We start from the raw sequence: 26,633 nt of genomic DNA on the forward strand, positions 1-26,633 counted from the left end.
GTGAATAATGCTGCTATGAACATGGGTGTACAAACATTTGAGTACCTGCTTTCCATTCTTTTGGGTACACACCAAGAAATGGGATTGCCAGGTCATATGGTAAGTCTCTTTTCAACTTTCTGAAGAACTGCCAAACTGAATTCAGCAACAGCACCCTTTTACAATATCACCAGCAGTGTGTAAGAGTTCTTATTTCTCAGCATACTCATCAACACATTTTCTGTTTTTTTTTTAATAACAGTCATCCACCTAGTGGGTGTGAAGTGGTATCTCATTGTGATTTCAATTTGCACTTCCCTAGTGGTTAATGATGTTCAGCATGTGTTCATTGCTTACTGGCCATTTGAATATCTTCTTTAGAGAAATGTCTATTCAAGTCCTTTGCCCATTTTTAAGTTAGGTTGATAGTCTTTTGTTGAGTTGGAGTTCTTTATATATTCTGGATATTAAACATTTATCAGATATGTGTGAAAGTCCAAGCTCAGAGAAGTGCAGAGGCACACGCCCAGCAAGTGGGTCTGGTGTGAAAGATGCTGGCGGAACCTCAGGGTGTCCCAGGGTGCCCTCCTTGCAGCCCCAGCTCCACCTGCACAGGTTCCCTTAGTTTTCATGGGTGCACCCAGAGAACCTCCTTCCAGCACCTTCTGGCCAGATGCCACCTTCTGGTCTCCTTTGTCAACAGAACATGGAATCTGGTTTTCACCAATGGCATGACCTTGAGGTAGTGCAGGGGATGAAGCTGAGGGATGCACTTGGCGGTGCCTTCTGGAAAGCTCTGACCTCTGAGATCAGAGGGTGTAGCAGTTTAATCATCTTGTTTGACAACTCAACCTCAGGGAGAGTGGCATCATGCAAAATGGCAGACAGGAAGTGTTCCGGTTTGCTAATGCTGCCATTTTGCAAAACACCAGAAATGGATTGGCTTTTATAAAGGAGCTTTATTTGGTTACAAAGTTACAGTCTGAAGGCCATAAAGTTCCCAAGGTAAGACATCAAGAATTGGGTACCTTCGTTAGAGAAAGGCCACTGGCATCCAGAAAACCTCTGTTAGCTGGGAAGGCACATGGCTGGCATCTGCTTGCTCCCAGGTTGCGTTTCAAAATGGCATTCTCCAAAATGTCAGCTTTAGCTTTCAACAGCCGTCTTCAAAATGTCTCCTTAAGCTGCAGCCAACGTCAGGGGTCCACAACTCCAAGCTTCTCTGACTAAGCCAGCTAGCGCACGGTGACAAAGTCTGTATAACACCTGTCTCTACCTCCGCACTTGAAACCCCATGCGGACAGGTCCGACACACAGTATTGGGAGGTAACCAGCACATTCCAAGCACAACGGGGTGACTTCCTGGGTCCTCTTCTCGCGGCAGCCCCAGAGCAGAACTCCCTGGGGCTCAGGCCCCGCTGCTTTAGCTCTTGGCACCCACAGTCCAGCGCTGGCCCCGACTCTGCCGGGCGCCTGGTCTCCTGGGCCCCTGACCTGCCCTGCTGGTGGCTGGGAGCACGCTACTTTACCTCCCTCCTCAGCTCCCCCAGCTGTAAAAGGGGTGGTGGCCTCTGCGTCATGGGGTTGCTACGAGGCTCCGACGGACGCGACACTGCAAAGTGCTTGGAACCGCGCCATGGCGCAGCCCTGAAGACTGGTCTAATTCTCCGATCAGGCCTAGCACACACCCCTTAGGGTTGGGCCATCATGCAGCTGTCCAGGCTCACGCGCGCCAAAGGCCCCCAAAGGTGTGCCCAGGTCCTTAGCAGGTGAGCCCCTCCGCCCCCGTGCTTTGTCCTTCTGCTCGGCGCCTGGCCTGCAGTCTGAGGTCCGCCGGGGACGGGAAAGTAGCCCAAGTCTCCCCCGGCTTGAGGCGGCTGGTGGCACCCAGGCGTTCTCGCGGCTGCTACTCCCGAGCCCCTGGGGAGACCACCAAGAGATGAAGACACCTCCGGGCCGCGGCCGCCGAGAGGCAGTCCCGAGGGCGGCCGCGCGGGTGCAGCACCGGGCCGCTCTCCAGCGTGCGGTCTCCGCCGCCCTGCGGCGGTCCTTCCCGGCGTGCCCCGCGCCGCCTCCCAGCCCGCAGGGGCGGGACTTCCGGCCCGCGCACTCCAGTGATGCGACCGCCGGAAGTGCGAGACTAGGTCGCCCGGGCGACGGCGGCGGCGGGTGAGGGTGGTGCGCCGGATCTCCCGGCCGCGGGCGGCGGGCGGCGGGCGGCGGACGGCGGGGGCGGCGGGGGCGGCGGGGGCCGTGGCGCTCCCCGCGAATGGGGCGCTGAGCCGAGGAGCGAAAGCCGAGGCCCGGGGAGGGGGCGGGGCAGCGCCCGAGTGAGGGGAAACTGAGGCCCGCGTGGCCGCGTCCCAGCCGGAGCGGGGAGAGCCCGGCAGGCAGCGCTTGGACCTGGGGCTTCCTGTCCGGGAGCCCCTCAGCCGGGGCAGGCGACGCCCCCAGCCCTGGGCGACCCCTGAAGGGTAGGGGAGACGAAGCTGCTGGCGCCAGGGAGGTCCTGGCTTCGGTTCTTAGGGCACCTGCCGGGTGCCAGGCCCGCGCCAGGCCTTTCCTGGGATTGTGGGGTCCGATTACCGTCTCGTTTCACAGACGCAGCCGCTGAGGCTCAGATAAGTCAAGCGAGCGGTCCGAGGCCACACAGCCAGTCGGCGCAGTGCTGGGTCTCCACGCCTCTAACCGGTCCGCGGTCCCGAGGTGACGGGGCTTTCCTGGGCTTCTGGTTCAGCCCTTGGGGAGGCACCGCCTCCAGAGGAGCAGCCGAGTCAGGATCCCGGGTGGAGTGGATTGGGTTCGCCCACGGAGGATCTCTGCAGATGTGGCCCTTTGGGGTGGTCCCTTACACTCCCCCAGCAGTGAGGGTGTGGGGGCAGGTTGGTGTGGGCAAGGGGCAGCCCCAGATGGCAGTGAAGCCGTAGGTTTGTGAGCAGGGAACAGGCTGGCTCAGGACTTGAACTTGTGACTCTGACCTCCTTCTTGCTGTTCCTTACCCGCCTGTGCCACCTGGGGAGGAGGGGGCATGGAGGTTGGAAGCGAAGCATCTCCTAAACATGAATTGCCTTTTCTCTTCAAAGCCAGGCTTCTAGAAAAGTCTCTCCTTTCTGTCCCACTTGGAGCAAATGGCATCTTTGAGCCTGCCAGTAGTTTGTTGCTGGTCTGCAGCTCTGCTTGGCTTTTGGCTGAGTTTGGTTTATAATAGTTTCAAGTATAAACAAAGCACCTTCTCCAAGACCGAGGGGCACTGGGGTGCTGATTGAGTTTCCCAGCACTGCCATAGCTACCACGAACCGGGCGGCTTAAAATAACAGAAACTGGTTGTCTCGGTTTGGGCAGCCTCAGGGCCATGCTCCCTTCAAAACCTGGAGGGGAGAATCCTTCTTTGTCTTTTCCAGCTTCTGGTGGCAGCTGGCAGGCCTGGGTTCCTTAACCTGTAAGCGCATCGCTCTCATCTCTGTCTCCATCGTCGTGCAGCGTCCCCCCCGTGTGTGCCTGGCCAGTCTTCCCCTCCCACAGGGACAGCAGTCACACTGGATTTGGGGCTCCCCCCACTTCAGTTTGGCCTCTTCTTGACTAATCCCGTCTTCACCGACCCTGTTTCCACATAAGGTCACGTTCTGAGGTCCTGGTGTTGGGACTTCAGCGCGTCTTTTGTGGGGACCCTGTGGGCGGGTGCTTTTGTCTTGTTCTGGCTGTGCCGCACCCACAGTGGCGGGGTGGGCGCGACCCCCTCTTTGGGTTTCCCTGCATCCACCCATCCACTCCCTGGAGCCCCGGGCGAGCCTCTGGCTGCAGCTTGCCGTAGTGTGGCTTGGCCCTCGATGGTCACCACAGCCCGTTGGCCATTCTCAGCCTTCTCACTACGTCCGCGAGCGCACGAGTCCGGGATGGCGCTGCCAGGGGCTCCAGCAGGGCGTCGGGAGGGGCGTGTTTTGCATTTTGCTTTGCTTTGCTTTTTAGCTCCTGTGTTTCTTTGGAATTTTCTCCTCCAATGTTTTGTTCTCCCACCCTACACCCTTCCCAGCCTTCTACCCCTTGGATTTCCAAGACCATTATCCCTAAGAAAAAAGGTTTCTATTCCTTCAGCAAACATTTGTCGAGCATCAGACGCTACCGTGTGCCAAATACTGGAGGGGCAGCAGGGACAGATAGAAGCCGTCTGTCCACAAGGAGCATGGTTTCCATGCTGTCAGTGCTTGTCACCTGCTCGGTCTGGTTTCAGGGAGCGTTTGCTGCACTCCTGGTGTCCAGCTCTGCCGAGGGAGGGCAGGTTGTGGTCATAGGCTTGGGTTTCCCATGGTCCCTGGCCTCGTCATAGTCTCTGCAGAATTTGCCATCCTGCTCTGCTCTTTCTGCCCAGGTGACCACTCACTGGTGGCTCAGCCACGGCAGGGCAGAGACCAGGCAGCTGGGCCGCGTCGGTGGCCGTCTGCTCTCCTGCCTGCGCTGGGTACGCTCCAGAGCAGCAGGCTATGGTCACGTGGCTGCAGGCTCACCTCCCACCCCCTCTACCCCATGGGCGTGAGCAAGTGTCAGGCACAGCCTGCGAGCTCCCCCAAGGGGGGCCTGGGCCTCAAGCTCCCTTTTGGGAGCCCCATGCCTGCCATGTGGTGGGAGGTTTGTACCCCAGCGTTGGAGTGGGCTCTCCATTTCCCCCAGGCATGTGTGTCTCTGAGAAGGAAGGGAACCCAGCATGCCCTTATTTCTAATGTCTGGTGATTGGAGGCAGGTGGAAGTCATGGATGTAGATGTTGAGAGAGAGAAAATAGCAAAAGAGATCGAGGAACTAGAAAGGATCTTAGATCCCAGCTCCTCGACCATCAACGGAGAGGTCTCGGAATCGAGTCTCGGTTCAGATTCTGAAGGAGGTGAGTTCCCATGCAGCCCATCCTCCATCCTAGATATGGCTGAGAACAGCTGGTGCCCACCCTTGGGGTCCGGCCAGCCTTGCCTGGCTGCCACGGTGCTGCTTGGAGCAGGCCTTCCCTGTATCCCACCTGCCACTTCCTTAGCCTCAAGACCCACTGGCTGTGGGCCCGAGAGGAGCACATGTGCTCTCCCTCCCGCTCCCAGCCTGGATGGATCCTGCCTGTGATGGCGGGGTTCCCTGGGCCTCGCGGCCTGCCGGAGCCTCTGCCCGTGGCCACCTCCCAGCCCTGCCGCCTGCCTGTCCCCAGGCCCAAGGCTCATCCCTGAGACTGAATCTCTCAGGGTCCCCAGCACACCGGGGTCTCTCATTCACCCACTCTTAGGGCCTCCCACCTGCCCCTTCCCTCTCACTTCCTCTGCAGAACGTCCTCTGCGGAGCTCAGCACAGACGACGCGGCTCACTCTCTGTGTAGTCTGTGCCCAGGGTGCTCTGTGCAGGGCGGGCATCTTCTCTGCCAGGCACCCCGCAGCCTGGTGCTGGCAGGGGCAGGGCTTCCACCCAGAGGTCGTGGCCCCTCGGAAGGTGGCGGCCCCAGCCAGGCACACGCATCACCTCTGTGTCTGGGGACCTTGGGTGCTCCTTCTCTGCAGCTGCCCCTGAGCATGGCTGCTCATCTCCCCAGCACCCGTGACGTCTCCGCGCCACCATCAGTCTGTGTCGTCCGTCAGTGGCCCTGTGCTTGCCTTTCCAGATTTGCTGCTCAGCGAGGACTCCGACGCCCCCAGTCCCCCAGTCTCGGTAACTGCAACCAGCCTGTTGGACCCTTCCAGAGGGCTCAGGAGGCTGGGCTGGGCTTAAACCATAGTGCTTGTCCACATTATCAAAGTCAGGCAGGTTTTTCATTAAAACCGCAAACACCACAAAGCACTCATCCTTGAAACGGATGTTTGCCTCAGAAACAAGCTCAGTTAGCAGCTCGGCAGTTGTGCCTCCGGATTTATTCTGAGCACGTCTTGCCTGCGTTTATCTCGTACGTGACACTGCACGCTAAAGGCTGCCTGTGTCCTGCCCTCCCAGCCGCCTTCTCGGTGCCTCAGTTTCCCATCTGCACAATGGGGGCAATTTCTGCACCTCCCTGTATGTGGAACCCCTGAATGACCCCTAGCAGGAGGCACGCCACGCCAGCCGTCATTCACTGTTCTCGACTGTTCGGGAATTTTTCATTATTTTATTTTCCTACCAAGTCAGTAGGTGCAAGGAGGCCTCGTTTTCAGATGGCTGTGCTGGCCTCCCGGGTTCCCCTGACCGTCCGTCTCTGGGTGGACGTGTGGGTTGATCCCTTCATCCCCACGTGCTGTGCGTCTGTCACTTCCCAGTGGCAGAGGGGACACCTGCTCACTGCGGAAGTTCAGTCGTAACACGCACGTGTGTTGTAGGAAAGGAGGTGACAGGCTTCTGGAAGTTGAATTTCCTCGGGTTTTAATTTAGGAAACATTTAACAAACCGCTGGGGAAAGTGACAGGGTCCACTTACGGACCTGATGTGCCCGGCCCCCCAGGAGGCTTGGGTCTCTGCCCCATGGAGGGTCTTGCCCCTGGTGCCCACTGTTTCTCTGGAGCCCACCCACCTCATGGACCTGTACATGCGGCCTCCTGAAGGGGATGCAACAAGCCTGTGTGTCAGGACCACGGCGGGGCCGGGTGTAGACGTCCCCTTCGCTCATGCAGGCTTCTGGCTGTGAGCAGGAAGAAGAGCGGTGGGGTGACATCAGCAATGATGAGGATGACCCCAAGGACAGAAACCTCCCCGAGGACCCGGAGACCTGCCTGCAGCTCAACATGGTTTACCAGGAGGTCATCCGGGAGAAGATCACGGAGGTTACTCTGCTGCTGGCCCAGAACCAGCAGCAGCAGGTAGAGCAGTGCCCCGTCCCTGGGGGGACCTGTACCACGCCCGGCAGCCGGGCTCTGTCTCCACGCGGCCCGGCCCACCCACGGCTGCTCAGGACACTCCCTTCCTGTCCATCCCAGGAGGAGATCACGTGGGAGCTGGCTGGTTCCAAAGGCCCCAAGGTGAAGGACGGCAAGGGCCTGCCCTCCAACGTGTACATCGGGCACTTCATGAAGCCCTACTTCAAGGACAGGGTCACTGGAGTGGTGAGTGGGGGGCTCGGTCCCCCAGCCTGCTGCCAGTGGTCTGGAATTTCACTGGGTTCTTCAGCATAATGTTCTCCATTCTCCTTAAAGCCTTTCCCTCACCCCTGGTGAAAGCGAGGGCTTCCTTCCCCCGGATGGGGCAGAGCTGCCCACTGCGCTGGGGCCGGCCTGCCTGGAGCGTCCTGTGAGGTGGGTGGGGGGCATGGGAAGAACCTGCCCCAGGGTGGCGTCCCCATTTGTTAGGGCAATACCTGCCCTCCGCCCGGGCCGTTGAGGTGTCGAGCCCACTCTTCACTGGGCTGGGTGGGGCCCGGAGCAGCCCCCGTGACATTGCAGTGAGCCAGAGGTTCAGTTCCTGCCCTTGCCTGTGGGTGCACCCCCGAGGAGGCCCCGGTCCAGGGGCCCCGAGTCCTGGCCTGGACCCCAGGGGCACCTGCTAGGCCCCCGAGGTGAGCACAGCTCCATCTGTCCACGCCGTGACACCGTGCTGTGCCCTCCAACAGGGACCTCCTGCCAACGAGGACACCCGGGAGAAGGCAGCCCAGGGCATCAAGTCCTTCGAGCAGCTCCTCGTGACCAAATGTAAGAGCCCAGGGCTGCCGCCGTGGCTCTCAGGCGCCTCCTTGCGGCGTCCTTGTGGCTCCCTGGAGGTCCTGCCGTGGAGCACGGGCGGGTTCAAGTGGCAGCTTGGCGGGGGTGGGAAAGTCACTTGTCCCTCGGGCTCCTTACCTGGGAGTCGGAGCTGGTGATCGCGCCTGTGCTGAGGGTTCGTGTGCGGACCGCGTCTCCTGTGGAACATGCTGTGGGGTGCCTGACCCCCAACTGCCGGGGGATCGTTGTTTCTTCTCAGGGAAGAACTGGGAAAAGACCTTGCTCAGAAAGTCAGTGGTGAGCGACCGCCTTCAGCGTTTGCTTCAGCCCAAGCTACTGAAGTAAGTTGAAAACAAAAAGGCAGCCTCCCCTGGTCGGCAGCAAGAGTCCACTTAGCCCGTTGGGGGTGGGCAGGGCTCCACTGCATTCGCCTTGCCCAGCTGCGGGGGCCTGAGCCCACAGTTTCTGCCACCTCTCCTGAGGCGGGCGGTGGGGCTGGCCGTTGCGCACATAGGTGCTGGGCCAGGCAGGACAGCTGCGGTTGAGCCGTGTGAGCTGGTGAGTCTTTTCTCTTCTTGGCCTCGGTTTCCCTCTTTTGAAAATGTGCACCATGAAACCTACTTTCTGTGTTTGCTAATCAAGTCTCATTACACAACTAGACGCCCTGCACGCTGCCACCATTTTGTAAATACTTGGACTAGGGGCATTGCTGGGATAACTGTGGTAGGAGAGATGAGAGTCCCAGAGCCACAGTGCTAGGGGCTCACAGAGCCCTTGAGGGGGACCAGTAGGGCCTGGGGGCCACGGCCCTGAGCATCTGATTTGTGCCACTTGGCACGATGGCAGCAGGTCCCCGTCCATTTACACAGGTCTTTCCCCTGCTGCTCCAACTGTGGTGGCATCTGGAGGTGGAGGTGGGGTGTTCCAGGTGGGTTTCCAGGCCCTCAGGACAGAAGCAGCCAGGGAAGTGGCCTCTCTGGGTCCTGAGGAGGCCTAGAGCCTGGCCAGGGGGCCCAGGGTTCTGCCTGTGCCTCATGGCTTGGAAGGTGTTGTCAGGAGGTGCTGGGCTGATGTGGGGTTCCTGCTCTCAGGCTGAGGGGGTCATTAGGGGTTGCTATGGTGACTTGGGGACCCTTCTCCATGGCTGGAGGAGCTGGGGGTCACTGTGATGACAGAGGATTCTTTTCTTAGGTCAGGGGGAGCTAGGGAATGATACATGATGTGGGGACCCTCCTCCCAAGGTGGGGGGCACTGGGAGTCTCTTCTCCTGGGCCAGGAGAGAGCTGGGTTTTCCCTCTTGGTCTGCTCTGGGCAGTGGTTTCCTGTGGGGACAGCTGCAGCCTGAGGAACGAGTGGTCCCCAGCTGTGTGCTGAGCACATGCGGGCAGGGGGTCTTTCCTGATGCAGGGTAGGGCAGGCGGGTTTCATCATGTGCCTCAGCAGACAGAGAGCAGCCCTTAGCACCCGCCAGACGCTGTCCTCTTCCCCGTGCCAGCGTGGGCAGCCGGTTAGGGAACCCGTCCATGGGAGGCAGGGCCACACTGGGACCCGCTGCCCGGCCCCTGCTCTTGCCTGTGGCACTGTGCGGAGCAGCTGTGTGCCTTGGGCTACTGGGGGTGGGGGGGCAGCCCCAATACCTGCCCGCACGTGGCGTCCCTGTCCGTGACCTTCTGCACTTCTCCCCACGGTGCAGGCTCGAGTACTTACAGCAGAAACAGAGCAAGGCTGCCGGCGAGCCAGAGAGGCAGGTCCTCGAGAAGCAGATCCAAGAAGCAGAGAAGGACATCCAGGAGATCAAGTGAGGCAGGCTGTAGTGGGGCTGGGGCGGCGGGGGCCAAGGCCAAGGGGGCCGGTTGATGAAGCCTTGTCCCCTCCTCCAGCCAGCTCCCGGAAGAGGCCTTGTTGGGGCACAGACTGGACAGCCACGATTGGGAGAAGATCTCCAACATCAACGTGCGCCAAGGACAGAACAGGGAGCCCTGCAGCATGTCCTGGGAGCCCTGGGTGGGGGTCACAGCCAGCGGGGCCACCTCTGCATGGCCAAAACATGCTCTGGGACCTGACATGACCCCTTTGGTCAAGCGTGTGCTTAGAGTTGTGTCTGGCGGTGGAGTGTAGCCTCATGGGCTCCCCTGAGGCAAGCTGCCTCTGCTGAAATGGGTGGCGGGGAGCTTTGCTTTGGAATGTGGTTTTGGCTGTGCAAAGGCTGGGGGCTGGACAGCAGCTCCCCGCCTCTCCCCCCAGGTGTACACAGCCAGCAGAACCTGCACCCGGGTGGGTCTGTGGTGGGCCTGGGGTCTCAGTCCCCCGACGGCTGGATGTCTCTTGGTGTAGTTTGAAGGTGGCCGCAGTGCGGAGGAGATCCGGAAGTTCTGGCAGAACTGTGAGCACCCCAGCATCAACAAACAAGAGTGGAGCCGGGAGGAGATTGAGCTGCTGAAAGAGGTTTCAGCCCGGCACGGCCACCTGGAGTGGCAGAAGATTGCAGCGGAGCTGGGGGTGAGGACTGCACGCCGCGAGCGAGTGCGGGGAAACGGTGTGGGGGCAGGTGGCCCGGGCAGGGCCGAGGGTGCTGCCCGTGCTCCAGCCTCAGGGCAGAGGAGCGGCCGTCTGCCACCCTCGTGGTGTGGCCACTGGGCGGGGCTGGTCCCCCACAGTCCTGCCCCAGGCCCTGCCAGCCCCTGCTCTAGCCGTCTCGCCCCTCCGCCTCCTTGTCCTCCCGCCAGGGCCCCAGAGTCCAGACCGGGGGTGGTGCAGGAGGGCAGCTCTCGGCCCTGCGGGTTCCGCCCGAGCCGGGGGCCGCGTCCCTGTGCTCAGCGAGGAGGCGCCGGGGCTGGGCTTTTCCGACAGGAGCTTCTGTGTTCTGTAGTTTGGTGGGGCTTGTTTTCTTTTCCACAGATGTCTAGAGTGTGTAATTTCAGTTTGGATTGCCTCTTTGAACCCAAGTTGACGTAGGAATGTTTTTTCATTTTCAATAGCTAGGTTTCTTGGAATCATTTGTGTTGCTTTTTCTTTTGCTCTGATTTTATTGGGTCACGTGACCTGAGAAACATGATCTTTAAAAGATCTGTTTGTTAATTTATCACCTCCTTATGGCCTGGCACAGGACTGTAGCAAACCAAGCAAAACTTACCAAAGCCGTTTTGTTTTTTGTTTTTTTTTTCCAATGTATATTATCCATTCTGAAGTGTGGAGTCTATGTAAGTCCATTAAATTGAGTTCCTTGGTTGTGTTAATTTTGTTTTCTAGATCAATCCAGTTCTGAACTTAGATATAACCTGACAAACAGTATTTAAAAACCAGTTTCTCCTTGTGTCTTTGATAGTTTTGCTTTATACATGTAACTGCTGTGTAATTTTTTACCGGTGACTTCATCGTTTTATTCATTTTGTGAGATACATTTTTTTAAAAGTCATTTTACAGCTTATCCTTATCTGGTAAAAATTTTGTAACTCCTGTTTTTGTTATTTGCATTTGCCTCCCTTTCTTTTCTCCAACCCTTTTCTTTTTATACGTTTTTTAATTGTGAACTTTAGTATATATACGTAACAGTGATAACTTTCAAAGTACAATATAACAAGCAGTTAGCAAATTTCAAAGAATGTTATGGGCCACAGTTCCACAGTCTCAGTTCTTTCCTCACTGTGCAATACGGGATAGATGCAGAAGGTGAAGACTTTCATAGCATCATTCAACAAGTAGCTATAGAGCAAATTTCAAAGGATGTTGTATTTCCTTATAGCTATTCTAATATCCTAGCTCTAAATATATATATATATATGTATATATATTTATATAAAGATTCAGTATTTGTAATCCTTTGTTAAATCCAATCTGTCTGTTGCTACCCCTTGCTTTCACTTTATCTCTTCCTTCATCTTCAGGGGTGTCTAGGCAGTGAGCACCCTGACTTGTTCATTTTGAAAGGGGGTGTCAACAGTATGGGGAGGGGGCTGCATCTGATTGTTGTTCTTAAAGAGGCTGTTGCCTCTGGGTTTTAGGACTTGTCTGGTGTAGGAACACTGGTGGATTTAAGATTCTGAGAGATAAAACTTAGTGAATCTTTTTATAGAATCTCAGAAAGGGACCTAGGTATTTCAGGACTACTGCTGATAAGACCAGCCCCTTATTTTCAAACATTTTTAAAAATTGCCTTTTTTGCATGTTTTCATGAAGGTGGTGTGCAGCTGGGTTTTGTTTTCTAGCTCACTCTGCTGGACTGTTTTTTAGTGGGAGGGTTTGGTCATTCGTGTTTAGTCATAAAATGGGATTTTCTGGACCATCACCCCTGTGTCTTACTGCATGCTCACTGATTATTTCAGTTTGCCTTATTCTTCTTTTTACTTATGTTTGGTAATTTGATCAAGTCCTAAGGCTAGTTGTTGTCCTGCTTAATTTTGGAAATTCAGCTGTACTTTTCCATTCCACTATGGCTGTATCATCTTTCCTGAAGCACAGAATCAGACATATTTCTCTACTAGTATTTGAAAGCAGGAGACCAGCAGGTTCCCCCAGAATGTTCCCTATACCCTCCCAAGAAATGTTCTTATTGTCGAAGTTGGCCCAGAACTAGTGTCCCTTGAGAATCACGGCTCCCAGGGGCCCAAATGCCTAGCCCTGCCCACCCCACCCTCCAAGCCCCCACTTGCAGCCCTGGGGACACCCCAAATCTGGCTTTTATTTAGGAGAAATGCTGCCTGCACGCTTGCCTGGGTGAACTCCCGGCAGGCAAGGAATTGGTGTGCAAAAGGGGTCTTTATTTTTGCTGGCCCAGAAGCTGCCCGTGTTTGGTGTTGGGGGAGAGCATGGGTGTGTTAGCGCACACAGGAAACACCCCTGTGGGGTTCCGAGGCCTGTGAGCAGTTGTGTCGGCAGGCACTTGAGTGAGGGCCAGCTCTTGGGGTCCCACAGCACACCTAAACACAGTGCATGGTCCCGCATACCTGTTCTCTTCAGCTTGGAAAAACGGTTAGGTCCAAAGATCACTTGTCAGCCCTTGGAAGACTCCCCCACAAGGAGAAGGGGGAGAAGGGGGCCAGCACTGCGAGGGCAGGGGTGGCGGCAGAGCTGCCGGAGGTCTGAGCTGGGGAGTCCTTGTGGGAATTTGCCATTAGGACGGCCCCTGAGGTGTGGATGCTGCCCCAAGGACCGTCCCAGCTCCTCCCCTGATACAGGGTGGGAGCCCTTGGAGTTGGGGGTTACGAGGGAGAGGAAGGGCTAGGAGTGACGTTAAAGGGCAGATGACTCATGGGGTGGTACTGCACAGACTCACCAGGCGGACGGAGTGTGGGGAGGTCTGTGCCTGCAGGACAGTTTGGGAACCATGTATATTTATTACTTTTAGTAGTTTTCCTGAACATGTTTTCTCTGAGTTTTTCAAGATTTCTCCAGACTGGCTTGTTAGCATACTATCACTTGGACCCAGTATTTTCCCCCCAATGAGGCTCTCCAGCTCCCCACGGGGGGCCAAGGATCAGGTGCTGGACTGATGGACATCTGGGGCTTGCTGGCCCTCGCGCTGCAGGATGTCTGCCCCCGCTGCAGGGCGATCCAGGACCCCTCCCCCTTCTGAGCACGAGGTGACACCTGTACTTTTTGTTTGGGCCTTTCGGGAAGACCAACCGCGGCGCCTTCCAGTGCCTGCAGAAGTTCCAGCAGCACAACAAGGGCCTGAAGCGCAGTGAGTGGACGGAGGAGGAGGACCGCCTGCTGTCCCAGCTGGTGCAGGAGATGCGCGTTGGGAGCCACATCCCCTACCGGAGGAGTGAGTCTGCGGGGAGGCTGGGACCTGGGCAGGTGGAGCCAGCGGCTGGCATGGCCACCGCCAATAATGGCCTTGGGGTGCGTCAGGGGGGCAGGTGGCCACAGCTTCCTAGATGTCACTGGCCAGCTTCTTGGGGCGCACAGGGCTCCTTTGTCCGTGACTATGGCTGGTGGTGTGGGAGGGTCTCGCCTGTAAGGGTGGCTTCTCTGACGCCCCACATGGCCACTCCGCCCTAGTTGTCTACTACATGGAAGGGAGAGACTCCATGCAGCTCATCTACCGCTGGACCAAGAGTCTGGACCCTGGCTTGAAGAAGGGCTTCTGGGCCCCCGAGGAGGATGCTGTGAGTCCACGGCCTCCTGCCCTGGCAGGGTAGGGCCTCCTCTTGGGGACTCCCCACCACTGCCACCCTGTCCCCACAGGACTGGGGAAGCTCTGTGGGGGAGGGCACCGTGCTCTGCAGAGCTAGGCCCTGGTGGCCTCCCTGGGCCCCGACCGTCCCTCCTGAGGCTGGAGGAATTGGAGGGTGGGGTGGGGGCAGTGGCACGTTGTGGCAGTGCCTGTCCCAGGGGTGTCATGGGGTCTGATGTCCTTTCCTGCAGAAGTTACTTCAAGCTGTTGCCAAATATGGAGAACATGACTGGTTTAAAATCCGGGAAGAGGTGCCAGGTAGGAGTGACGCCCAGTGCCGAGACCGGTGAGTGGGGCAGTGCTCTGCAAGCCCGGGGCTCCCCCGGGCGGGAGGGGACGGTGGCAGGGGCTGGGTCGCTCAGGGGGAGGAGGGCGTGGCCACGGGGGCCAGGAGTCCCGGAGTTGATCTGGTGGGAAGCACAGATGCTGCGGTTTTCCAGGGCAGACCGTCCCAGGACTTGTTCTCTAGGAGCCAGATGCAGTCGGCGGGCTCTGCACAATTCACATACCGTGCAGTTCACTGTGGTGTGCAATCCAGCGGTTATTGGTGTATTCACAGATGCTTTACCATAAGCAATTTAGAACATTTCATCACCCCAGAAAGCAGCCCCGTACCCGTTAGCATTGCTCCTCCATCTCCTGTGCCTTCCCCTTCCTGCCAAGGCGGCTGCACCGCTTTATGTTCCCACCAGCAGCGTGTGAGGTTCTGGTTTCCCCGCGTCCTTGTCAGCACCCATTACTGTGTGACTTGATTCAGGCCACTAGGTGGGATCTTGCTGTGGTTTTGGTTTGCATTTCCCTAGTGGCTAATGATGCTGAGCATCTTTTCATGTACCTGTTTGGCCGTTTGAATATCTTCTTGGAGAAATGTTTATTCAGATCCTTTCCCCATTTTTGATTGTTAAGTGCTAACAATCAATTCAATCCTTTGAAGCACAAAAGTTTTCAATTTTTTGCAAAGTCCAGTTTATCTTGGTTTTTTTGTTGTTGCTCTGACTTTTGGCATCACTTCTAAGAATGTCCTAGTTGTAGCTTTTATAGTGAGGTCTTGGATCCCTTTTGAGTTAATTTTTGTGGGTGGGGTGAGGTAGGGTCCAGCCTTGGCCCTAATCTGTGGCCATCCAGCTGTCCCCGCACCGCTCGTAGAAGAGATGATTCTTCCCCCGTGATTGGACTCGACGCCCTTGTCGAAAACCCACTGGCCTCTCTGCATCTCTCCTTGTGCCGGGAGCATGTCTTCTCGATTCCTGCAGCTTGGCAGTACGTTCTGAGGTCAGGAAGTGGGGCTCCTCCCTGCCTGTTCTTCCAGGTTCCTTGCAGCTTTCCCCTTGCCCTCAGATTGGGAGTGGTGTTTTCCTGGGTGACTTGGTCACACGGGCGCAGTGCTGAGAGTGGCCCCAGAGAGTCTGATCTGTCCATCTGGGAGAGGACCTGGGCGTCTGGACGCTGACACAGCGCCCCAGTTGTTGGCATACCTGGCCGGGTTTCGGGAAGAAGTGGGGCCGTCTTTGCACATCATCCTCCCAGGGGGCCGCCTCCCCTTGCTGGAGGGAAACCACGGCACCCATACCTGTAGGTGCTTTTCCAGTCCACCTCTTTCCGCTCCTAGGAGCACATGATAAACAGCAGGCTTGTTGTTAAATCCCAACGTCACTAGAACTCCGCACCTCCACTCTCCCAGCTCACCCAGCTGGCCTCATGTACGCACTGAGGCTCCGCAGTGATTATTTTTCTCTCCCCTCTGAGCCCTGTGACCCTCAGGTCTGCTAAGAGCCTGGACCACACATCGCCCCCAGGCAGCCAGCACTCGTGTCATTGCCTCTTTACTGTGGGTTGGCGTGGCGGACGGGATCCTGGGATAGCTTAGGTAGAAGGAACCGGAACTCCTAGAAGGCTGTTGAGATGACACCACCCCCAGGCGCAGCGCAGCATGCTCTTCTCAACCAGCAAATACGACTGGGCCGGGACTCAGTCGCTTCTGCGTGTGCTCCGGATGGGGACCCCACTAAAGCGCAGCCACCACTGTTCCCAGGGAGACGGGGGCATTCCAGGCTGTCCCTCCCAGCACCTCACAGTGTTGGCTCAGATGGGCTGTTGAGGGCTTCTTGGGCTGTCCCAGTTCCGGGTGGGAGTGAGAGCACAGCCCTGCTCCACCCAGCCGTGGCTGGGACGTCGTACAAGTCATTTCTCTCTGTAGCTGAGTTCAGAGCAGGGTAAGGCAGCGGCAGAAGTAAACGAGCAGCTGAGCACAGAGGGCCTGGCGCGGGCTGGCAGGGGCGCTTGCCTTTTTTGCATCTCCCCTGCGGGTGTGTTACCCCCACCCTTGTCCCTTCTGGGACTTGGCGCTGATAGTCATGATTGCTCACACCTCCCAAATGGCCTGTGCCCAGGGCCTGTGGTTGTGTGGTCTCCTTTGACACCTGCAGCAGCCTGCCACGGCTGCCACATGACCTCTCACCCAGGGGACCCTGGCCCCAGGACCCTGTCTCCACTGCTGGCAGATGCTGGGACAGCAGGAGGAGGGCATCCCAGTCCCTCCAATGTCCATTCATTTCATGTCTGTTTCAGATATGTGAGAAGATTATATTGTGGCTTAAAAAAGGGACGATGGAATTCAAAAGAAGAAGAAAAATTAATAGAATTAATAGAAAAACATGGTGTTGGTAAGCTCTTGTTGGCATGTGCTCTCTTGTTTCTGGTTTCTGGTTGCTTTGAGTTTGCGTTCAAGGTTTGCAGAAGCCAGCAGAGGGTGGGGGGCTTTGCTCTGACCCCGGCTGCCTGCCTCCTGGCCCCTGCCCTGCCCTGCTTCTTACCATCTCGGCAGATGGCCACAGTCTCGTCTTAGGACAGACTAATGCACTTTTGTTGTAGAAGGTTTGGGAGCACAGATGCACCCAAAAAAACAAGGTAACGTGCCTAATCTACCAGCTAGAGCTAACCGCTGTTAACTGGTAAACGTCTGTCTGGTCCTCTTCGAGGGAGATGTGTGTTCTCTTCCCCTGACCCTGTATTTGGTGAGCTGCTGGTCACTGGGCAGTGGCCGTGCCGTGCTGTCCACTCCCAGCATCCTCCCCACCCTCCCGCATCATTGGTCCATTGCTTCTGTGTTCAGGGGCTGCGTTCTTTCTCACCAGTGTGAGCTCACCTGCCAAGATGGCTTAGCTAGAGAGAGAGGCCACATCTGAGCAACAACGAGGTACTCAGGGAGACACTCTTAGGCACAATTATATGCAAGTCTAGCCTCTCCCTTGCAGTAACGAGTTTCATAAGGGCAAGTCCCATGGTAGGGGGCTCATTACATCAAACCGCCAGTCCTCAATGTCTGTGACAGCACCGACATCAGTGCAGGTGAGGATGTCCAACTCTTCCGTGTTTCCCCCCAGCTCCTCGGGGGCCCTGCAAATATAGTTTTATTGTCTGCCCAAATTACTTTGGGATGTGTCACTGTTTCACTCTAACCTATACAAACCTACCACATCTCACTTCCTATTCCAAGTTTCAAGTAACTGTGGTGTTTGAACAAACTGTCGAGTTATACTGTTCAGAAAATAGAGATCCTGCACCAAATAGACATCTCTTCCCTTGGTGTAGCTAAATTTTTGCATATCTCTGATATCCCCTCAGGGAAAATCCCAGATGTGGAGTAGGAGGTTGGAGTACTTGCATGATATCAAGGTTTTTGTTACATGCTATTAAACTGCCCCATAAAAAGCCAGCACCACATGAAAGAGTCCATTAAATGATTCAAAATTTCTGGTTCAGGTAGCTGGGTAGAGCAGATTTGTGAGAGCACTTTTTACATAAATCTAATACCTGGTGATGGCTTTTTCCTCTTGGTTGTGCATTTGCTGGAACTCTCGTGAGGGGCTGACTACCCAGTGAGAACCAGATGCTCTGGCAGGCGTGGCCCGTGTCCGACACCCCGCTTCTCTCGGAGCTCGGACAGGCGGGGCAGGGCCCCGGGGAGACCCGGCTGTGTCTGGGAGTTGCTGGCAGCAGCATGTTGTCAGTTTTCGTATGAAGGAGTTGTCATGTTGTTTTGATTTTATAGGTCACTGGGCAAAAATAGCTTCTGAACTCCCCCACCGGACAGGCTCTCAGTGTCTGAGCAAGTGGAAGATCCTGATGAGGGTGAGGATGAAGTCAGAAGGATGCAGGGCGGAACGAGGGGCCTGGGGAGGGAGGGCCGTCTGGCTGCTGGCTGTGAAGAAGGGGCCGAGGGCCCTTGCCTGGTCAGCAGCTGTTCCTTCTCAGAGCAGCCCTCAGGGCACCCCTCGCCTGGGAGTCCATGCCCCCGCCTCCTGGAGGCCTTCTGGCTGGCGCCTCTCCCTGGGTGCCCGGGCTGCCTGTCCTTGTCCCTCACGTGGCCCAGAGCGGCCCTTTCCTCCCCACAGAAGGGACAGAGCCACCAGCACAGGCGGCGGAGGCCCCGTCAGCGCGCCCGCTGGAGCTCCAGCAGCAGTGGCAGCAGCGGGGGCAGTGGAGAGAGCAGCAGCAGCAGCAGCAGCAGTGAGGACTCGGAGACGGAGCTGGAGGAAGGGCCAGGGGTCGCAGAGGACGGGACGGCACTGCCTCTAGCCGAGTATGTGGTGCCAAACGTGGACCTGTGGGTTCCTGCCAGGCAGCGCGCCCACCAGCCGTGGACAGCAGCGGCAGGGGGCTGGCCGGGACACTCCGCTGGCCCTCCCAAGGAAGCCAGGGCCACCCACGGTGGCAGCAAAGAAGCTTCTGGCTCAGACTTGGCACCCAGAGAGGACGTGAGCCTGGCACAGGCACCCACTGGGCTCTGCAGCTCTGTCCTGCGAGGCATTTGGGACTCACGCTCCACGGACACGCACCCAGCTTGCTCAGAGTTGCTGGAGGATAAGGTAGGCAGGCCCAGTGCATGCCCACCGGGCACGTGAGGGAAGCAGTGCTCTCCTGCTCGCTGGGGAGGAGGCCGAAGCTCCAGACGGGCCTGGGGAGCCTGATCTTCCCCCGCTCGACACCAGTGCCTTCCCAAACAGCCCTCACTGCTCATAGAATGTTCTCTTCTGTCCACCCAGGGCAGCCCTCATTGTCCCGACTCGTTTGCTCTAAAATCCCATGTGGGGGCTGTGGCAGAACCGGAGCCCTGTCAGCCCCTCCTTGTGTTGTGCCATTTCTGAAATGTTTCACCCCCAAGCCTGGAGGACTGGCAGGGAGGAAGGGCTGTTTTTACCAGCCTGCAGGAATCCAGGGGTTCTCCATGAGAGAGACCCCTGTGGAAGCTTCCCCTGTGCACCCCCCCTGGGGGAGTCTGCCTGCCATGGCTGGTCTTCAGCAGCACTGAGGACTGGTCTTCCTCAGGTGTTGTCTGGAGGTTGCACTCCTTGAGCCTGTGGGGACGGTGGGGCCGCTGAGGCGATGGGGAGGAGGACACGTGCTCCGCAGCCTCTTATTCATGCAACTCGATCGAGAGGTTGCTGCGAGGTTTTGTTGGGCAGTTAGCGCCATGGGCTTGGCAACAGGGCCCTCTCCGTGCCCTGGGTCAAGCCAGGCAGGCATCTTAGGATCCGGCTTTAGGGTTGCCCCACGCCCCTCTGGGGGACGGAACCCCTGCCTGCCCCCATGGGCCATGGGGCAGGGCCAGCCTCTCCCAAGTGGAAGTGCCGGGAGTTCCGCAGCGTGAGTGGAGGGGCTCACGGCAGCAGCCCCCAGCAAGGGCAGAGCAGGGTAATGTCCATCCCGTGCTTTTTGTCAGGGTGGGAAGTGTCTGCTGAAGGTGCCGCCGGAGACTGTGCTGCGGGTGCTCAGGGCCAACACGGCCACCCGGTGCCGGAAGCAGGTAAGGCCCTGCCAGCCTGCCCCCGCCCAGCTCTGCGTTCCCCACACAGCCACACACAAACCTTGAACGTGCTGCGCCGTCCTCCCCCGTTGCCACCACCACCGCCACTGTTCCCCGTTCTCTGAGCGCGCTCTCCCTGCTCTGACGCTGTGGACTGAGTGGGGGGGGGCCCTTCCCAACTTCGCCCGCTCCTGGTCCCTTCTAGTGGCAACACTGGCCACCAGGCCAGGGTCCACCGCCACAGGAGACGAGCCTGGCCACGAGGCCCCAAGCGCTTGTCCCTTCCCACAGAAGGAGAAGCTGAGGCAGCCACCCCCGCCTGGCTCGCCCCTGGTTTCTGGTCCGGGCAGCACCTCAGCTGGGAACCCTGTGCTGCGGCCGTGGCCCACCTCCAGCCCGAGGGGGCAGCGGCGCCGGAGGCACACCCTGCAGAGGAGGCTGCTGGACCGCCAGCTCCTGATGGCCGTGAGCCCATGGGTGGGCGACATCACCCTGCCTCGCGCACAGGCACCCAGGAGGCCCCCCGGGGTGCAGACTCGAGGTGTTGCCCTGGGGCCTGGGGGTGGGGGGAGGAAGGCCGACCTGTAGATGGGAGAGAGGGCCCCGCTGGGGAGAGGGCAGCCCCTCCGAAAGTGGAAGCAGTGCCGCCTGCCCTGCTTGTGCCCTGGAATGGCATCTGCCTGTGGGAGCGTGGGGGGCACTGCTGCTTCCTGCTTGGCACGGGTGGTCAATCAGGAACGTGACCTGCCATGTGGGGCCTGAGCCGGGGTCTCTCCCAGGCATTGGCACGCATGTGCGTGCATGTGGGCACTTTCCTGGGGAGCTGGAGGAGGCACACGGTGCTGAGGGCCAGGAACTCTTGTCTGGAACGTTCTGATGAGAACCAGATAAGGGTTGGTGTCCCTTTCTGCTGCCTTGCTCTTCTTCCCCAGCAAGCCCGGGGCAGCTGCACGGTGGGCTCTGTGAGGGGGTAAGGGACTCAGGGCTGCCCTTTGCCCTCCTGGTTGTGCAGTGCCTAGCCCCCAAGGGCCTGCCCCCCAGCTCTGCCCTGTGCCCTTGTCCCCAGCCGACAACATCAGGATGCAGTTGCAGGGCGCCCAGCTGGCCAGCACCCCTGTGTTTGCCCTCTTCATTCAGGTGAGCGTGCTGTGGTGGGGGGGTACAGGCGGTCAGTGCGCCACAGCCAGGCCGCGCCTCGGGAAGGGAGGAGCCTGGTGCACACAGAGACGGGGAAAGGCACAGGAGAAGGGAGGGCCGCCGTGGGCTCCACACAGGTTGCCGGGTGGCCCGGGGAGTCCTGTGGGGGTCCTGCGTTGGAACCTCCCCAAGGACCTGAGTCCCACCTGAAGTGGCCATGTCCTCGAGAGACCACCCACCCGCCACCTCTAGGATGCGCTCTTGCCAGCGGTGTCTCTGCAGCCATGGGCGGTGGGGGGCCACTGGGTGGACTTTCACTCTCTCCCCATCCCATAGCTGCTCCAGATCGACACAGACGGCTGCATGCAGGTCATCCGGGAGAGGAGGGCTCAGCCACCCACGGCGCCCCAGGCGGGCTCCAGGCACCTGGCACGGTCTCCTCTTCAGGTAGGGACCCCGACCCCTGCCACCCTCCCCTTCCCCCCCAGTGCAGCACAGGAGAGGAAAGTGGTGCTTTGCAGGCCCCTGTGGCAAGAGAGCAGCCCCTGGCCCACTGCCTCCTTTTGAGAGATCACTAGGGGTGCCTTTGGCTGCCCCCAGTGTCCACTGTTCCCCTGACCTCCACAAGAACCCTGCCAGGGAGACGGGGGGGGAGCCAGGTGTGCCAAGGGGCTGTCAGGACCCCGGTGTGGTGCCACACGATGTGCAGGCAAGGAGCTCAGAGGAGAGATGCAGGGAAGACGCGTACGGGGCGTTTGGCCACAGCCCTGGCCCCTCCTTCCTCACTGTGGCGTGCAAGTCCCCTGCCGGGGCCAGGAGGGGGGCTCCAAGGCCTGGTTCCCAGTGGCGAGGTGGTGATGGTGTGGTGGGCCAGGGCTCAGCGCCCACGGGTGGTAGCCGCCCTCTGCTTCTCTTCCAGGTGCCTCTGAGTGCCCAGAACGCCCCAGGTACTGTACTGCTTCCCCTTTTGGGGCCGTTTTGTCTAGCGGGGAAAAGGCCGTGAACTTGCAGTTTCTGGGCACACAGCCTGTGGCCACTGGTGATGGGATCTCCATTGATTCAGAAGGGTTGAGGCCTGGGGGGCGCGCCTGGGCTCCTCGGTCCCCACCTGCTAAGCAGAGAAGCCCCGGGCACCCCCAGCGGGGACAGCCCAGCTCCAGGGCGGGAGCCAAGGGTCTTCTCTCCAAGCCCAGCATCTCAGGGCCTCCCAGCCAGCAGCTCCGATCCACACGCCACAGAGCAGGGCAGGGACAGGGTCCCGAGGGAGCAAGGAGGGGAGAGCCGGGGCCCCGCAGTGCTTGTCTTGATGATGTTCGGGAGTTAGGGGGTGAAACGGGCAAGTGAGGGACCTGGACCTGGGTCTGCACTGGGTGGGTTGAGCCGCTTTGCGTGCCCACTTCCCTGGCCATGGGCTTGTGCTACCAGGCACAGAGAGGGCTAGAAGCACGTGGCTGGACCGCATGTAGGCACTCTGCCTGGACCCCAGGCTCCTGTCCCACACCAAGCAGCGCCTCTCACGCGGGTCTCTCCCATCATCTGACCCCTGCAGGCTGCGTCCTTCCAAGGGTGCCAGCCCGAGTAGCCACGAAGAAGAGCACTAGCCACCAAGGGGATGGGGGGCCAGGGGCCTGCCGATCCGAGGCAGTGCTCAAGGCTCCCCTGCCAGCTCCTTCCGGGCCCCGGCCAAAGCCCAAGACCGTGTCTGAGCTGCTGCGGGAGAAGCGGCTGCGGGAGGCCCGGGCCAGGAAGGCCGTCCCAGGCCCGGTGGTCCTGTCCCCCCAGATTCTGCTTTCCTCGCCCCTGATCCTACAGTCACCACTGCCGCCAGCGCCCCAAAGACCCCCAGCCACAGGCCCAGCCCTCTCAAGCACAGTACTCCCTGGGCTCAGTGTCCCCACCCTGGCCAGTCCCAAGCCCTCTGGCTGCAGCTCCTTGCAGGAGGCCGAGACCTCAGCCAGGCAAGAGAGACCCCCCGCTCTGCAGGTGCCGCACCCTTCCTCCACACCGCCCTCTGAGGCCTCGGCCAGCACCCCAGCCCTGGGCCCCAGCCAGATGCCTGTGAGCTGTGTGGGACAGTCTCAGGCTCCCGCCACGTGCCGGAAGCAGGGCCTGCCCGAGCCGCCACTCTTCCTCCCTGCAGCCCCCAGCCCCACTCAGCTGCCTGTGCAGCCCCTCAGTCTGATGCCAGCTCTGGGCCAGTGCAGGGGGGCGCCCCTTGTGAGAGCCAGACCCCCCTTGCCCATCACCTGGGTGCTGACAGCCCAGGGCCTACTCCCCGTGTCTGTGCCAGCCATGGGGGACCTTCCCAGGCCAGAGCAGCCAGGTGGGACCCCCAAGGTGGCCCCTGAGCTGGGGCTGCTAGCCCAAGGGCCATCAGTTGCTCTGCCTCCTGCCCGGACTGAGACACCAGGGGGCCCAAGGCCCTGGACCCCCACACTGCACCACCCTCGGGAACCCCCTGCAGACTTGGCACCAGCGGCCCTCTCCAGGACAGACCCCTCCCAAAGCCCTGCTGGGGTGGACAGTGATGTGGCCTGTGCCCCTCGGGAGCTCTCTCCCACCAGAGAGGCCACTGCAGCTCCTGTCCCACCTGACATGCCCTCCCAGACCATGCCCCCAGGCGCCCATCCTGAGACAGAGACACCCTCATTCAGCCAACCCCTCCTCCACAGCGGGGCTTGCCCAAGCGGTGGTACAGGAGGGGTCCCGGGGCTCCCCACTGGGACAGGACAGCCCAGGGGGCCCCTGGTCCTGGGGCCGACACCCCAGCCTGGGGCTGATAGGCGGGCCCTGGACCTGAGCCTCATCTCACAGGAGAGTGTGGCAGCTGCCCAGGAGTGGCTGCGGGGGTGGCGAGGGGTGCGTGTGCCCCCCCTGGGGAACAGGCTGCCCTACCAGCCCCCTGCCCTGGGCAGCCTGAGGACCCTGGCCGGCCTCCTGCTGCACAAGAAGGCTTTGGAGTGCAGGGCTGCCACCCTGGCCGGGTCCGGTGAGGTGGCCGGGCATGAGGGGTGCCCCCCGGCAGCAGCGCTGCAGGCCTCACTCGGCCTGGTGCAGGGGCAGCTGCGGGACAGCCCGGCCTACCTGCTGCTGAAGACACGCTTCCTGGCGGCCTTCACCCTCCCTGCACTGCTTGCCACTTTGCCCCCTCGCGGCGTCCACACCACCCTTTCGATAATTGCCAGCGAGGACTCTGAGAGTGAGGACGGGGACTTTCTAGGGGAGCTGGAAGCCCCTGACAGGGCGGCCCTCCAGCACGGGCAACCCAGCTGTGTGGCCAGCCCCCCCCAGCTGGAGTCACAGGTGAGGCTGTGGGTGTAGCACTGGGCCATGTGGGGCCAGGACGGGTGGAAGGGGGCAGGAGGGCTGGCGCTCTGCCATCTGAAGAGGAGCCAGCTCCCGCTGACCTTGCCACACGGAGAGTCTGTACAAAAGCTGCCTCCATCCCAGCCAGGATGAGGGGGTCACCTCTGGTGCAGGGATCCCCTTGGCCGCTTTCAGCCTGGCTGCTGGGCCCTGCGGCCTTGGCGGGGGTGACTGCCCTGAGCTCCCACATCCGGGAGGCCCAGCCCCACCTGTTCTCCTCTGCCTGTGCACCTGACTCCACGTGGGCATGAGGACTGTGGCCGGGTCTCAGCTGCGACTGCCCACGTCAGAAGAGGCTTCTAGGCTGTTTGGGAGACACCGTATTCTTTATTTCCTCATGAGGAAATAAACCAGAAACAGCGTGTGTGGTCCCTGCCTTCACCGCGGCCGACCCAGGGGAGCGGGGTGGGGCCCAGCAGGAACTGGGGGCTTGGCCTGGGTCAGGGGAGCCCCTCCCTCTGAAGCGCTTCCGCCCCTTCCCCACCCCACAGGCCCACACGTGGTGCCTGTCAGGACACCTGTGGAGGCAGTGCTTGTGCCGCCCTCCCACAGGCCTGGCCCCACCTGGACCACTGGGGCCGGGCCGTCTGTCCCTGTCAGGGAGCCCTTGAGCAAGGAGGTCCCGGTGGGCAGGTGGGCGTCTCGCCATCAGGCAGCACCCCACTCCCTGCCTGCCTTGCCCCCCGTGGCCGCGTCAGCTGCCGAGAGACCCTGGCTCAGCCTTCCCTGTCTGACCCCTGCTCTCCACTCTTTTCCACTGGATTATCACCTTTCTCCCCTGCTTGGGGCTGTTTTAGGAAACCCTAAATGCTGGCAAGGGCTTTGCCACCTCCTGCCTAGAAACTTCTGATGACCTGGATGTGCTCAGAACCAGGCGCTCACGGCACGTCCGCAAGCGGAGGAGGCTGATGTGAGCGGGGTGAGTCCTAGCAGAGGGAAAGGGGGTCGGTGTGAGTCCACACGGAGGCAGGCTGTGCAGCCTCTGTGGTGGTGGGAGTTGTCTTCTCAGGCCCCAGCACCTGCGCTTGCACCTTGGCGTAGCTCCTCCATGTGGGCCTTTGGGTGGCTGGTGGACTGGCCAGCGGGCAGCAAGGCCTACCCTGCAGCCAACACGATCCTCTCCCTGGGCTACTGGGGTCTCTCTCCCTGCCATCAGGTACCTCCTGGCCTGGAAGCTTCTGCTGCTGCTCAGGAAGGCAGGGCCCAGCTAGATTTGGAGAGCTGCCCACCGCAGGAGGGAGAACACAGCGGGAGCTGCCTGCCTATGGATGCCACCAACTCCCGTCCCCATCCCCCCTGCACTGTGGTCCCAGGCCCCTGCTGTGACCTGTGGCCCCACAGACCTGTTTCCTCCCCGGGCAAAGTCTGAATATTTGAAGGAATACGACAAACATTATTTTTCAATTAAAAAGCAAAGCATAGGCTCTTGTGGCTGTCTTGTGTTGAGACCCCGAGCAGGAAATTCAGAGCCCCCACCCGGGCCAGGGGGCCCATCCTCGGCAGCACCTGGATGTCGGGCTGCTGCTGGGCCTGGCATCCAGTGCCCTCAGCTCCATGGGGTGGGCAGGCAGCAGGTGACTGGGCTACTCAGGCCCTTGAACCCAAGCCTGGGGGTCGGGGGTCCTGGGGGAGGTAGCCCAGAGTCAAGATGAACGTTCACCCTTTTTGCGAAAAGCACCTGCCGCCTGAACTGAAGAGAAGCCTGCGGAGCTGCCCTGGGCCAGGGAGGGCCACTAGGCTGGGAGCTAGGGTCCCAGTGGGCAGAGCCATCCACTCTAAGCAGAAGGACCCAGCACCTCTAGGCAGCAGCCGGCCCTCTTGGTGCTGCCCATGACCACCAAGCTCCTGCCTTCCGTGCTCACCTCTTGGGCATCCAGCACCTCCGGGGCCCCTCTGTGTTGACACCGCTCAGCCTCGGGCCTGGGCTGCTTTCTTCATGGAAAAGCCCAGATTTAGAGAAGTAGAGAGAACAGGTTCCCCCATCCCCAGCTGCCCCAGTAATCGCCATGGAGTCCTTTTCTCTCCCCCGTCGCCCCCTGCCCAGGCCCTGCATGGTTTTGTCTGTGCCGTCCTAATGTCAGGAAAGTTGTATATGCACACGTGTGTGGCTTTTTACTTTGTCCCCAGACTCTGTTAAGTAGTATCTGGTTTTCCTTACGATTTTCTCTGACTTACAGGTTATTTGAAGGTTTGTCATTTGATTTTAAGCATTTAGCAATTTCGTAGAAAGTGACTGCTTTCTAGTTTAATTTTGATGATCTGAGAGCATGACATTCTACCATTCAGTTCCTCACACTCACTGTGAGAAGGTGCCATCGGGTAGCCGCAGCTTGCAGAGTGGGGGGCACTGTACCCCACAGCTGCAGCAGGGCCCCTCTTCACTCTGTCCGCTCATCCTGGGCTGCAAGGAGGTCGTGGCCTGGCCTGAGACCCCTGGAGACCCCGACAGGCTGCTCCTCAGTGATGCAAGGTCCGCCCTGGGTAGCCCACAGCCCAGCACGGTGGGGTTGTGCTGTAACCCTCACGGCTCTCAGTCAAGCAGCAGGA

At 59.4% G+C, this 26,633-nt stretch overlaps 1 protein-coding gene across 4 annotated transcripts; it reads left to right on the forward strand.

Moving 5' to 3' along the window:
* Window positions 1-2,122: 2,122 nt before the first annotated feature.
* Window positions 2,123-25,510, forward strand: SNAPC4 (small nuclear RNA activating complex polypeptide 4). 4 transcript variants are annotated; one of them, XM_037797342.1, is made up of 25 exons: window positions 2,128-2,148; window positions 2,581-2,685; window positions 4,715-4,853; window positions 5,607-5,653; window positions 6,601-6,768; window positions 6,886-7,011; window positions 7,515-7,593; window positions 7,862-7,943; window positions 9,296-9,400; window positions 9,483-9,555; window positions 9,937-10,101; window positions 13,219-13,366; window positions 13,603-13,709; window positions 13,969-14,063; window positions 16,346-16,440; window positions 17,829-17,908; window positions 18,172-18,645; window positions 19,500-19,583; window positions 19,875-20,124; window positions 20,650-20,720; window positions 21,057-21,167; window positions 21,640-21,667; window positions 22,270-24,023; window positions 24,884-25,005; window positions 25,243-25,510. In XM_037797342.1, exons 3-24 carry the CDS (start codon window positions 4,724-4,726, stop codon window positions 24,998-25,000), a joined length of 4,389 nt encoding a protein of 1,462 aa, XP_037653270.1. In that variant the 5' UTR covers window positions 2,128-2,148; window positions 2,581-2,685; window positions 4,715-4,723; the 3' UTR covers window positions 25,001-25,005; window positions 25,243-25,510. The 4 variants fall into 4 exon arrangements, with proteins under 4 accessions (XP_037653267.1, XP_037653270.1, XP_037653269.1 ...); XM_037797341.1 differs by lacking the exon at window positions 2,128-2,148 and adding an exon at window positions 4,346-4,435 and having other exon boundaries at window positions 2,316-2,685; XM_037797339.1 differs by having other exon boundaries at window positions 2,123-2,148; window positions 2,581-4,853.
* The last annotated feature ends 1,123 nt before the right edge of the window (window positions 25,511-26,633 follow it).

Source organism: Choloepus didactylus, chromosome 10, assembly GCF_015220235.1.
Source record: "Choloepus didactylus isolate mChoDid1 chromosome 10, mChoDid1.pri, whole genome shotgun sequence".
NCBI lineage: Eukaryota > Metazoa > Chordata > Mammalia > Pilosa > Megalonychidae > Choloepus > Choloepus didactylus.

Coding starts and splice junctions, on each gene's coding strand:
- SNAPC4 (XM_037797339.1), top strand. CDS start 4,679: ATGCCCTTATTTCTAATGTCTGGTGATTGGAGGCAGGTGGAAGTCATG. Junction 5,654..6,600: donor CCCCCAGTCCCCCAGTCTCG/GTAACTGCAACC, acceptor GGCTGTGAGCAG/GAAGAAGAGCGGTGGGGTGA. Junction 16,441..17,828: donor AATAGAAAAACATGGTGTTG/GTAAGCTCTTGT, acceptor TTGATTTTATAG/GTCACTGGGCAAAAATAGCT.